This window comes from Lepisma saccharinum, chromosome 25, assembly GCF_977018435.1.
Source record: "Lepisma saccharinum chromosome 25, izLepSacc3.1, whole genome shotgun sequence".
In the NCBI taxonomy this organism is placed as follows: domain Eukaryota; kingdom Metazoa; phylum Arthropoda; class Insecta; order Zygentoma; family Lepismatidae; genus Lepisma; species Lepisma saccharinum.
This window is the reverse complement of record NC_139253.1, coordinates 18,489,135-18,502,945: the sequence shown is the minus strand read 5'-3', so window position 1 is coordinate 18,502,945 and position 13,811 is coordinate 18,489,135. Positions and strand designations below refer to the sequence as shown.

General features: G+C 38.8%; 1 protein-coding gene across 1 annotated transcript in view; it reads right to left on the bottom strand.

Annotated features, from left to right (window-relative positions):
• Window positions 1–13,811, bottom strand: part of LOC145978853 (2-aminoethylphosphonate--pyruvate transaminase-like) — a 64,314-nt gene extending 50,503 nt beyond the window's left edge. The window contains exons 1-3 of the mRNA XM_083111737.1: window positions 13,731–13,811; window positions 6,404–6,607; window positions 127–209 (exon numbers count right to left, since the gene is read on the bottom strand). Of these exons, the coding sequence (XP_082967863.1) occupies window positions 127–209; window positions 6,404–6,549 (229 nt within the window). The 5' untranslated portion in view covers window positions 6,550–6,607; window positions 13,731–13,811. The remainder of the gene's footprint in view (window positions 1–126; window positions 210–6,403; window positions 6,608–13,730) is intronic.

The following is a 13,811-nucleotide window of genomic DNA, read 5'->3' as shown; positions in this document are numbered from 1 at the left end:
TGCGTAATTTTCCTGCAATGCCATCTTGTTCTGATTTTCACATGCTCATTACAGTCTGTGTAAAATGCTCTTACAGTACTGTATGTAAAACTTTAAGTATAAAATAAATTATTTTTGACTGCTTACCAGAGGTAGACTGCATTTCTGCTATTTGACTGAAAGGTCTTGCTTGTAAAAAATTTGGAAGATTTGGAACTATTTGAAATTTTCTGTTGGAGAAAAGTATAATCGTGATTAGACACACAAAGTATTAAATCTTCAAGGAATTAAATTTCCATAAACAAAGAAATTTGAGTAATTTTATCAATATGAAATGGCTGAAAAAATTAAGAACTTCAGAGTGTAAACAGTAGTGAAATTATATATTTAAATGTGATATATATATAAACTTACTTAATGGACTATAACCACCAGTGAGAAATACAAAGGAATACTATTTAATATAATTAGTTTAATTATTTCAAAGCATATATATTACAAGTATCCGCAACATTTTTTTTCATGAAGATTAGAGGATTTCCAACAAAACGCTTATTACCATTCGATAATACAGTACATCTTATATCTAATATATTATCCAATGGAATGCATAAATATTACCAAGAAAATTGTCCATCACCATATTCATTCTGTTTTGCTTTACGCAACGAGAGCTTCAAGAATTGAAACAAAATGCCAAACAAGCTGCTGGCAACTTCTGCAGCGCAAACGTAAAAATCCAGTTCTTAAAAACACGGAGGATGCAAAAGTAAAATTAATTAAAATAGTCATGGACAATTTGCTGAGCAATTTTTGTGCATCCTCCTGTACAATATACCTGTACCATTAAGAATATGAATAGCAGACTTGTATGGACATCGCCAGAAATTCTCATAAGGAGAAGGGGAAGAGGAGGCCATTAATAAAAAATGCTTAGTACAAATAATAATAATAATAATTATTATTATTAGCACAGTTATAATTGTTATTTTACAATAATACTATTGGAAGTTAATAAAAATAAACCAACTTTATTTCTTTTTTGATTTGCTTTACTTTACTTCGCGTGATGTGTAAACCATTTCACCACGTGGGTTGGCCAATTTTATTCCAAATTTACTTTTATTATCATCGTTATCACGATCCAACACAACTGTTATCCATTATTTTCTTACATTTCATACTAGTGCTAGTTATTGTATTTTGTTATTAACTTTTACACACCTCATTCAAGAAAAGAAAGAGGGAAATTTTACTCATGAAGTTTATATTGTGTGTCTTCTCACAAAAAAACTACAAGTTTTGGGAACCATATATTCTAAGAATTGAATTGAACTGAATTGTTGTTTTAAGTCCACTTTATGCACAGAGACAAGTAAGCCTTTAGGGGGCCGTCAGCCATTGACATGGGTATGTAAAACATAAATGTAGGTACTCAGGGGTACAGAAATAAATACAATATATACAGCGAAGCGTATATTCTATGCTAGCTAGGATATCTGCAAAGCCTGAAGTCTACAGAATAAAATACAGGAGGATAATTGATCAGAAATTGTAAATAATATTATTCATATAAGTCCTCCTCCGTAGCCGAGCAGGTTAAGGCGTTCACTCGTCTTGAGATCGTTCGCTGCAGGACGGCGTAGTTTCGAATCCGGCTCTGTTCGGAATTTATTTGGCCTACGTATAGGGCCGGTGGCAACCCACCATCGTGAGGAAATTGGGGAGCTTCGAATGAGTAAGCGTAATCCGGTCCCGGAAACCTACTATAACGGCTGGGGATACGTCGGGCTGAAACCCCGACTATTCCAGTACTGGTTGTAGATCTCCACGCTTAGAGGTGACGAAGGAAAGCGTGGGAGGGAGACCGGCAGTCGGTAGGAAAGCCAAGGCCCTTCAGGGCTGTTGCGCAAAGGATTATTATTATTATCATTCATATAAGTTAAATGACGATGGTGATTCTGGTGTTGGCAATCTGATTTCTTGTGAGTTTGTAGCCTGATTTCCTATGAGTTGGCAACCTGATTTTCTTATGAGTTGGCTACCTGATTTCCTATGAGTTGGCAACCTGATTTTCTATGAGTTTGCTACCTGATTTTCTATGAGTTGGCAACCTGATTTTCTATGAGTTGGTAACCTGATTTGCTATGAGTTGGTGGGTCTCCTGATGGTGCAGTGGTAGCGTCGTTGCTTTGTAATCAAGGGGTCCCACGTTCAATACCTGGTGGAGGCACATAGTGGTTCGGATCCCACTTTAAGCTGTAGGTCGTCCCGATTAGCCTTACTGTGCATAAAGTGGACTTAAAACAACAAATCAATCAATCAATCAATCCTAGAGTTGGCAACCTGATTTCTTATGAGTTAGAAACCTGATTTCTTAGGAATTGGTAAACTTATTTCTATTCATAGCCTAGGACCACGTAACATAGTGAGATTGCCCAGATCTTCGACTCGGTATACGCCACTGATATACAGGTAAAGGTAAAGTCAGTGCCGGATCTACAAGCCGCAAAATCCTGAGGGAAGGGGGGTCTGGAGACAATTAGGCCTTTAGGGGGCCCTCAGCCCTTGACATAGTAGAGGGTTTGTATATGCGTATCTAAAAAATAAACTTAGTTATCTAGGGGCACAGAAACATGTAAAGGTAAAGTTAAAGTTCCCTGTGCATATAGCACCATGCCATGAAAGCACATTTAGGGTATGAGGGGCCCCACGCAGCGGGCACCTTTACCCCCCATCCCCATCCTCGGGTACCATTTGATTTGAGGCTGGGCTGGCCCTAGAACCACTTTATGCAGGGACAAAAAATTCCAACCTTAGATCACCCACCCAGGATATCCTGCGTTGCAGTCAGACTAGAATCAAATCAGGCTAGAATTTCATGAGAAATGCAGTGGTGAAGGTTTCTTCAATATCTTTAATCAGGAAAAAGTTACAACTGCATGATTGTAACAAATGTCTCATTTTCCAGGTGTGAGATTGATTGATTGATTTAGTTTATTTTACTTCGCGTTTTGTGCATCTTGGCTAATTTGCGAAGATGGGGATGAGTGATGAAATGATGAAATTGATGAATGGACATTCACAAACAACCAAACCCGACCAGGATTCGAACCCGGGACCCTTGGCATCGCAGTGCGATGTGCTAACCACTCGGCCGGGCTCCAGGTGTGAGAAAAGAGTGTCATATATATATATATATATATAGGGTGTTTCTAAAGGTCGTTTACAACGCTTGGGAGGTGATTCCCCTCACGAAAACAAGCAAAAAGTGTGAGTTCCATTTTTACGACTGAGGCTTCGTTTCCGAGATAGGAGCCTCGCAAAAGGTGACAAAGTGAACGTCACACCTAACTGGGACGAATACTATCACAGATAGAGAGGCGGTTCCAAGGGAATCATAAAGGAATCGTATGTGCTCAGTCCGGAAGTCACTATGAAAAGTTCACTGCACGCATGCGCAATGGAGTCCTCAAAGGAATTTTGGATTTCCAGCAAGAACAATGCATGGAAAGGGTATGTAACGCAGCAAGAGGGACCGTGACAATGAGAAATGTGTTAAAGACAACACATCCCGACCTCAAATATCAAAACATGAGCACGGAACACAAAATCCGAAAAGTTGAGCACGGTTGCATACCCCAGTTACACGCGAGGAATAAACGGATCATGTCATGTGGCATACGAGACACACATTACTCCACCAGGAGGAGGGAAAGAAAAACACATTATCAGATGATTGCGACAACGTGTATTTTTACACGCGACAACTACGCAATATCCCCTCCCTGACGCTGTTTCACGCAGTCGACTGTCCACTACCTGAAAGAAGGCGTGAGACGGCAAACGTCTATGTGGAAAGCGTTCTCCATAAAGATGCCTTGCCTCACGGCTATTACCACGTACCTCCCCATACATGAGATGTATGTCTGCTAGATGCTGGGTGGTATACGCAGCCATCTGTGTCATAAGGAGGTGGAACTGCAAAGTATCGTTCGTGTTTAACACTGGCACACTGCACAAATTGGCCGTATCACCATACGAACACCACAGACCAATTGTTGCGATACTTGACTTGCCCACTCCACCATGTCAACTTCTTTCAATACAACATACTAGTACTCTTCAATGCGTATGACAACCTAGAGCGAACTGCTCATCATATCCCAGAACCTGCAACACGACTGGGATGACTGCCGGAGAGAACCAACCATTCGAGCTCCTCTCGCGGGTACAGCAGTCAAACGTAGACTACGAGAGCCAGACTTGCCTGCGCAGAGCTTCCAAAACTGGTCTCTTTTACGTCACAGTGATCGCGTGCTAACACTCTTGGTATTGCTCCCCACCCCCTTTGTGTGGTGAAAGTGACACCTTCAGTTGGTGTACAGTGACACGCACTGTCTGTGCGTAAGAGATTGTAGCATTTGTTGCTTGTTGTGTGGGGGGAGGGGATATTGCGTAGTTGTCGCGTGTAAAAATACACGTTGTCGCAATCATCTGATATTGTGTTTTTCTTTCGTTAATCCTGGTGGAGTAATGTGTCTCTCGTATGCCACATGACATGATTCGTTTATTCCTCGCGTGTAACTGGGGTATGCAACCGTGCTCAACTTTTCGGATTTTGTGTTCCGTGCTCATGTTTTGATGTTTGAGGTCGGGATGTGTTGTCTTTAACGCATTTCTCATTGTCACGGTCCCTCTTGCTGCGTTACATACCCTTTCCATGCATTGTTCTTGCTGGAAATCCCCAATTCCTTTGAGGACTCCATTGCGCATGCGTGCAGTGAACTTTTCATAGTGACTTCCGGACTGAGCACATACGATTCCTTTATGATTCCCTTGGAACCGCCTCTCTATCTGTGATAGTATTCGTCCCAGTTAGGTGTGACGTTCACTTTGTCACCTTTTGCGAGGCTCCTATCTCGGAAACGAAGCCTCAGTCGTAAAAATGGAACTCACACTTTTTGCTTGTTTTCGTGAGGGGAATCACCTCCCAAGCGTTGTAAACGACCTTTAGAAACACCCTGTATATCACATCATCCCCTTCCAATTTAAAAATTTTGAGTTCAATTAAATATGGCGGACGTTCGTTTGGAACACACCACTGTGGTTCCCCCTAAGCATAACCTGTTTATATCATGACCAATTGTACCCATCCTAACTCCTTTACTTTTTATAGGGGGTATTAAGTATTAAGAGACTTTTCAATCACCCTCTAGGCTTTTACATGTGACTGACTTTGCCAACATGAGATCAAGAAGATAATTACCGAGAAACTAGTACTCATTTTATCCACGAAACTTGTTTTCTTCTTTTTTGTTCTATTAATTTCAGTGGTCACTGCCTCGTTGGCATCCACATCTCTCTTCTCCTAATTATGAATGAGATCAAGAATTACACACACATACAATATATATGTGTATGTAAAGGTAGGTAGGTAGATGGGGCCTTAGGTAATATTTTGCAGGGGGTGGGGGAGGGGTGGCAAGATTTGTATATCCAGCACTGACCATGATGTAAAAACACTTAAAAGTAATACAAAGAAAAGCACAACAAAACATTAAAACTTCCCACACAAAAAAATCAAGTTTAAAAATGCACATTTTTGTTAACTTCCTTTGTGAACACGAAGAACAAAAAACTAAGCATCTCCCATGTAAAATATAAAAAAAATACGCAAAATTGTAACAAACTACATAAAGATAAGGGTACCAGTTTCATAGATCGGAGACACATTAAAATCTGATATTTTGTGTTTTGCATGGCTTGTACTTACCAATTGTGTATTGCGGAACATAGTTCAAGGTGCCATTATGCTTTTTACACGAAAACAAACACTTTTTCTACTAAAATAATGCATTTTTCTAAGTGCTACCGAACGCACATAACCGTGCGATATCGCTTACTTTGCGAATTATATAGCTTCCTTTGTTTTCGAATATCAGTGTTTCCAACCTTCTTCCAACCGAAAAATATCTACTATCGTGTTCGTCACATGTGGAAATTGTACATTATGCACGGGTAGCTGACGGATAGCCCCACGAACCGTCCCGATAAGGTAAGGTTAGGTTAGGTTAGGCAAGCATAGTTAAAAAAGGGGGGTTGGAAACACTGACAGGGGGTTACATCATCCATTGTATGGAGCTTCCGGTTCACGTAGGAAAGCAATGGCACTTGTGCGTCGGTGAGATATTTATATTGAAAAATACATGATTTCCCGGTCAAATAGATTCCACGATGAAAGAAAATACCTAGACTAACATTTGAAACCTTAGAGAAACTCATTTCCGTAAGTAGTTTCTTCTGTAAAAATGAAGAAATGTGTCTCCAATGTATGAAACTGTTACCAAAGATAAGTATAGCAAATGAGTTTGTAATGAACAAGTTGAATTTTCCACCATATGCAAACACTATATACACTCACCCAGATACTGAAGTTTGCTTTAAGAAGATGCATCTCTCAGAAGAGCAATCTGTTATCTTTCTGGTCACGACTTGAACATGTCTGCTCACATTTGAAGGCATTTTAGTACAAGAGATCCATAGCTTTCCTATATGGTTCACAGCCATTTTCGCAAAATAGATGCCAACTCATTAGATTCTGGTCATGGGAGTCCGATGCTTGGACCTGGTTAGCGAAATAAATAGTCATCTATTACTTCTACAATATGGCTGATGTTTTTTAAGAAAATATTACTTATTTTCCAAGTCTTTCATAAGGGCTTTGCCTTGTAATCAAATGTCTCTGGGTTAGATCTCCAACCAGGGCACACTAATGAATAGGACCCTGTATTTCCAGTCTCAATTAGCCTATCTATGATTAAAAGTGCACTGAAAACACTAAACTTTGTTTTGTAGTGATGACAAACAAAATGTGTACATTATGGCATTTTGTCAAGATTTCAGACCATTATACAATAAGGTCACACACACTATTTCAACATTTTCTGCTAGAAAAAACTAAATACAGGGTGGCACAGAGAAACAGCAAAATTTGAATGTGGAATTGGCAAGAATGCAGCACCAGCATTTGTTCGGGACTGATGCGACATCATTGAGGAGGCTTTGCCATTTAGTAATGATGCAGCATTGAATGGTTTGGAGCGTGCTTTCACTGTGCAAGCTTCTAAGAACAGTGATAGTGTGACTGCAGCACAAAGAGTATTTCGGCAGCATTACCAGCTAGGACGTCTTGCTCGTGCGATTACAACATGGGTGCGTAATTTCAAAGAAACGGTTCAGTGTTGAAGACGAAGCCCCCAGGTAGAGTTAGAACAGTACGTATACCAGAGAATATTGAAGAAGTTCAAGTTGCCATTCAGAGGAACCCTCACCGCTTCGTTCGACAACATGCATCAGCCCTACAGTGTAGTTGAAGAAGCGTACAAAGAATACTGCATGAAATGAAGTTGCACCCCTGTAAGTTACACATTGTGCAGCAATTACATCCTGGAGACCCTGTGTTGCATAAGAAGTTTTGTGAATTGGTGTTGGCTAAGGTTAACGAGGACGCCAATTTCCTTAACAATTTGCGGATGTCTGAAGAAGCCCATTTCCACCTTAGTGGCTATGTTAACAAACAGAATTTCCGTTACTGGTCACAGGAAAATCCTTGTCAGCTTCAGGAGCATCCATTACATAGCACCAAGGTTACAGTATGGTGTGCAGTGTCAAGTCATGGTGTTTTTCGCCCTTATTTTTTTGAAAGTGAGGAAGGCATTGCAACAACAGTGACATCAGATCGATATGTTGCTATCCTTGTGAAACATTCTTTGCACTGAAGTTGCACGACGCACATCTTGACACCGACAACATGTAGTTTCAGCAGGACGGAGCCACGTCACATACTGCTAGACAGTCGATGGAGGTGATTCGCAAATTGTTTGGAAGGCGAATCATTTCACGTTACTGTGACATTTCATGGCCTCCGAGATCCCCTGATCTCAGTGTGCGATTTCTTTCTGTGGGGACATCTCAAACGTAAAGTGTACAGCACACGTCCTGCAACCGTTGCAGAAATCACAGATATTCCTTGAGACATGATACAGCGGGCATTCCAGAGTTTCTACAGCAGACTTTCAGAATGTGTACACCCAGATGGAACACATCTTTCTGGTGTAATCTTTAAGAAGTAAAGTGACATGTAAAATGACATGTAAATGTCATAGTTAATGGCATATACTATGTACATGCATATCCATCATTAAATGTGTTTTTTTCCTGTGATTATTCGTGCATTTTATGTCAATTGAAATTTTGCAGTTTCTCTGCGCCACCCGTTATATTCAACAATTTTTAGTGCTGGTCGTCAGGTTGAAAACCTCTAAAAATTATTGAAATCTCGTTATATAATAAAACAAAAGTTTTTTCAGTTACAATGGAGTGACAAGTGGTGAAATGTGAAAATTACCATTAAAGTGTTTACAATCCCACTGTGCAAAAACTTTGTTTCGAAATGCATCTAACCCCAATAAAGCCATGCACCTAAACTATGGAGTTTGTTTGACAAGAATGATGCATTGCATAGGTTGTATTCTTACAAATTTTGTAAACAAACCTCTCTCTCTCTTCTAGCAGGGCCCATGACCGACTGTACCCTGAAGAGAGTTACTTCAACATTTTATTTTAATTGATAGATTTTTGATGTCTCATGTAATATAAAATAGGTTTCAAGGAGTGAAAACTACAAATAACCAAAATAGTTGATTCCAAAATATGGTTCACACAAGTAAAAGCCTTCAGGCTAACGTAACAGAGGTACATTACTTCATCACATCTTCACACACTAAAATCAACAGAAAGCATTTATAAACATCATCTTCATAAAGCATGCAAAAATTTTCACTTTCTACCAGGGATACAGAGGGTCAACGGTACCAATGATAGCTATTAGGTTTGCTTATGTATATACATTTCATGCACAGAGGTTAACAAAGACTGGAAAATCTATTCTGAAATGTACCTCCAATACCTTTCAAGCTCAACACTCTTTTAGTATGTAGCTAAACATAACATGGCTTACACAATTGGAAGGATTCCACATGTTACTTGCAACATAAAGAACATGGTACAGTCTTGGACACTTCTGGGTTGTAACAATCCCACTATCTTGCCATGGAAGCCCAGAAGATCCATGATTGCACATACCTCTATTATTTGAGAATGCTAATGGAACATTAAACAAGAGTGAAGAGTTAGGTAACTTTAGAAGTTATCACAAATTGTATTCTGTGCCAGATGCCAATTCGGTACTTGTTTACTATCCGTCAGACAGATTTCTTCATTTCTACAGAAAAAACTACTTACCGTAATAAGTTCCTGTAGTATTTTCTAACATCGGGAAGGTATTTTATGTGAAATTCAGGTACATTTTCCGTATCCTGGAAACTGATTTCTTCAAATTTAAAAGTTTGGGGCTCGTGACTCTGGCCAATTTCTAACGTGCCTTTAACAGCGAGTCCATAGAAAAAGCCAGGGAGCCGGAGCGGAGCCGCGTTAGCGGTTGGGGGCGGTAAGTCAATTACCCCAGGGGCGGAGCCCGGAATCGGTGGGGAATTTGAATCAAAAATTTCAAACGAAAATAATTTTTTTGTTTAAATTTCGCACCGATTCCGGGATGGATAGCCCCAAAAACCATTCACGGAATGTTCCGCGAAGCAGATAGGTAAGTACGAATGTCAAAAATTGACGAAACTCAGACGTTATAGGTGTCCGACGTTTAGTAAACTTTTACCAAAATACTTTTACAATTAGTACAGGAGATAAGTTTAGAAGTTAGCACAGGGAAAATTATGCATCCTTGCAAGATAAGACCAAGTGGTAGTGGTATATAAAAAACCTAATTACATACACAAATCTGTTTGAATCTGTTTCTCAATTCAAATATTTAGGAGTTATATTAACTGAAACTGGATATTAAATTAAAAATATTTTTAAGAGGAAAATAAAAGCAGACCTATTTCAGATAATGTGGTTTACTTATCTATTCAGAATCATTTATCATTTCAATATCAACAAATCTAAAGATTTAAATATATACAAACAGTAATTTTGCTAGTTGATCTGCATGGATGTGAAACATGATCTCTTACGCTGAAACAAGAATGCAAATTAGGAGCTTTTGAAAAACAAATCTTAACAAATTTGTACCTAAAATAGATGAAACAACAGGTTAGTGGAGGAAGATATAATTCTGAACTGTGTAATCTCTAATCATATCCTGTATAATAAAATGACAAAAATTTGTTGGGCAGGCCCTGTAGGGATGTGGATACAAAAGTTGGTACCCTTGACCTAGGGTGAACCGGCATCCTGATTTTCGCAGTACAGTTCTTTTTTAAGGGTCATGTCCTGCGGTCTGCAATGCTAATCCAAAAAAACAAAGGTAACAGTTCTGTATGGTCACAACATATTTCTTCATTTTTACAGAAGAAACTACTTACGAAAATTAGTTTCTGTAGCATGTTGACAGTTTGTGGAGGTGTTTTCTTTCATTGTGGAATCTATGTGACCGGAAATTCATGGGTTTTTCAAGAAAAATACATCTCAGATGCACAACAGACGTTGCTTTTATTTGCTTCCTCTACGTGTACCGGATGTTGAGTACGTTTGATGATGTAACTCCCTGTCAGTGTTTCCAACCAGGCTGTTGTTTTGGAACAAGATTTTTAACTATGTTCACCTTAACTATGCTTGCCTAACCTAACCTTACTGGAAATGGTTCGTGGGGCTAGCCCCAAAAAACATTCACAGATATCCCATGAACCATTTCCGGTTAGGTTGGGTTAGGCAAGCATAGTTAAATTTTTTTTTAAAAAAAAATCTGTGCATAGTGTACAATTTGCACACGTGACTAACACAAAAGTAGGCATTTTTCTGTGAAGAAGGTTGGAAACACTGCATACCCACTGATGATGCACAATGCAACTCAAGTGGAGCCCGCCATATTGTGTGTTACGCAAGCGAAAGAACAATAATTACTGTTAATTTAAAAAATTGAAATTATTTTTGTATAAAAAGCAACATGCAACCTTGAAGAATCTTTCGCAATGCAGAATACGTAAATATGAATGTTAAAAATGCTGAAATAAAGGGCCCATACGGAACTGTTACCAAACCAAATATGTCATATTTTTCAATACCGTCCTGCAAAACATCCAGACGAATTCTTTACCTCTGTGAATTCAAATAAATAGTATTGTTAGTTTGCAATGAAATACTTATAGATCTAAAAATTTTCAGGCTCGCATCTCTCACAACCTTATTATTACTATAAAGCTTATATTTAATGCTTAGAAGCAGATATTGAAAGCAGTCCGTTCATGATATGATACGCAAGATACAGAGTATATGTAGGAGCACTTTGAAAATTGAAAGTAGACCAATTCTGGGGATTTCCATGTTTGATGCATTGATGAGATGATTACTACAGCTGTGGCAAAAGACAAATATATTCTCAGTATTGATTAATATTTTAATATTATTTCACAATGTATTAATGGTTTATGTTAAGAAAGTATGGAAACAATAAAAAAACAGGAAGAACGAGAGAGATAGGAAGGTTAATCTGTAAAATTAAAAAGATAAGCAAAAGGAGGAATGAAAAAGAGAAATGAAAAGGGAAATAAATATATAAGAAGGGAAGACCTCCGTGGCAGAGTGGTTGAATGCTAGGATGTCAGGGGTTCAGGGGTCGAATCCCGGCCTAGGCATGGATGTTCTTTGAGAGTGTCCAGTCATGGGTAATTATGCGATAAGGCTCGAACACCTCTCACTCGTTTATTTCGTTAATTTTAGCATCGATACTTACCTATTCTGCATTGTGGAACATTATTTAAGGTGAACGGACTGCTCACTCATGAATTTAATCATATCACTGATTCAACAAGAAGAAAATATTAAAGAGAATTGTGTATTTCAGGAGACATGACTTTTCTTTGCCAACCTGGGGGGGGGGGGGGGGATGCACTTGACCCTGCGATCTTTTAGTTATAGCTGAAATCTCCCCTTCCCTTATGCATCCATGGATGTCCTGTTTTTCGTTACAGAAAATCTGGTCACCCTACCTTGACCATCTGTACCCTTCTCCAGAAAGTGAATTATTTTGCATGGTTTATGACATTTTCAGTTGTTTTTAGCTTGCGGAAATATGTAAAGTACATCTGTTGGTAAATATGCGATATCGCCCGAACGGATTTCTTCAAATTTACAGGAGAAACTACATACTGAAATCAGTTTCTGTAGCATTGTCGAAGTTCTTCGAGGTATTTTCTTTCGCGGAAACTGAAAAATTCACCATAGAATGCTGTACAACAAGAAATAATCACTTTTTATGTAAGGAACTTGCATTTTCTGTAAAGCGACAACATTATGCTGTTGTTTCCATTATGTACCTGCAGATGGCACGAGCGTTGAAAGTCACGCGGTCTCGCCAGTGTATCCAAATGTGCCCTTTTTTTTTTTACGAGATTTTCCTTTTAACTATGCTTACCTAACCTAACCCAACGTAACCTAACCTCGCCGGTAATGGTCCTTGGGGCTATCGTGAATAGTTTTTGCGGCTATCCATCAATGGTTTTTGGGGCTATCCGTCAATGGTTTGTGATGACATAATGAACACGAAAGTAGGTATATTTCATACCCAATCCAAATCGACAAAACATAAGCACGATGCGCGATGATCCATGACGAGTGCACGCCATATTGTCTGTTACCAAGCGGAACAAGGAAGACAAATAATGACTCGTAATATGAAAAGTTGACACTATTTTATGGGAAAAGGCATAACTTCACCTTAAAGAATCTTCCGCAATGCAGAATAGGTAAGTATCAATGCTAAAATTAACGAAATAAACGAGTGAGAGGTATTCGGGCGATATTGCATGTTACCTTAACAGGAAGCAGAAGAGTTCAAAGGCTTAGTGCAAGTGAATATAGCACCCAACACAACATTCCACAACAGTAGCTACATAATTTTACGTTGTTAGGTTAGGAGCCGATAACAATTTCCAACGTGTTCTTTTGCTATTTTAGTGTGCATTCAAACGGATTTTACTAATAAAAAGCGGCGAAAGTACTCCCAAGATTGCAGGTTTTTATTTACGTGGACCATACTTTGGAATCAAATATCTCAAGTTATTTGTCTCTTCTACATGCTGGAACAAACTTCATATTACGTAAAACATCGAAATTTGTCGATTAAAAAATCAACGTCATTCTCGAGGGCATACAATAGGCCCTTACGAATAACATGAACGAAACAATAGGGAGAATGTTTAGAACACTCATAATAGAACAAAGTTTTGTGCATCTTAGTATTTGTGCAACAAATATTTTACAGTATGCAATGATACTGAAGTAGTCCATATTTTAATAACTACTTTCGCCGCGGTGGAAAAGTTGGTAAGGTCTCTTTGACTGTCATAAGCGAAGGCTTGGGCTAGATTATCAGGGCTGCTGTTTACTCCATTTTGGCATTTGTAAAACAAAATATAAGGAAGTACATCGTCCAATTACATTTTGTTAAAAACATAGTTAAACCTAAACAAGTGTAGAAGAACATGGTTGGAAATAATTGAAGTGAGATGGAAGAGTATTTTTCAGTAGCCACGTGCATCGTGATTGATACAGTTTTACCAAATTTCAGTTTCTAGAGAGAAGGACTTTGGTTGGAAAGGAATAGAGTCATTAAAGCTAACAAGGAAAACCTATTGAATACAAAAGACAAAGTATTCACTCTCCCTTCAAATTACCAAGTTCAACAGCAACAGGTGACAGGGTAAGGCAAGCAAAAAGTAGGCGTTGCAGATGCAAAACCGGCTGCAACTGCATGT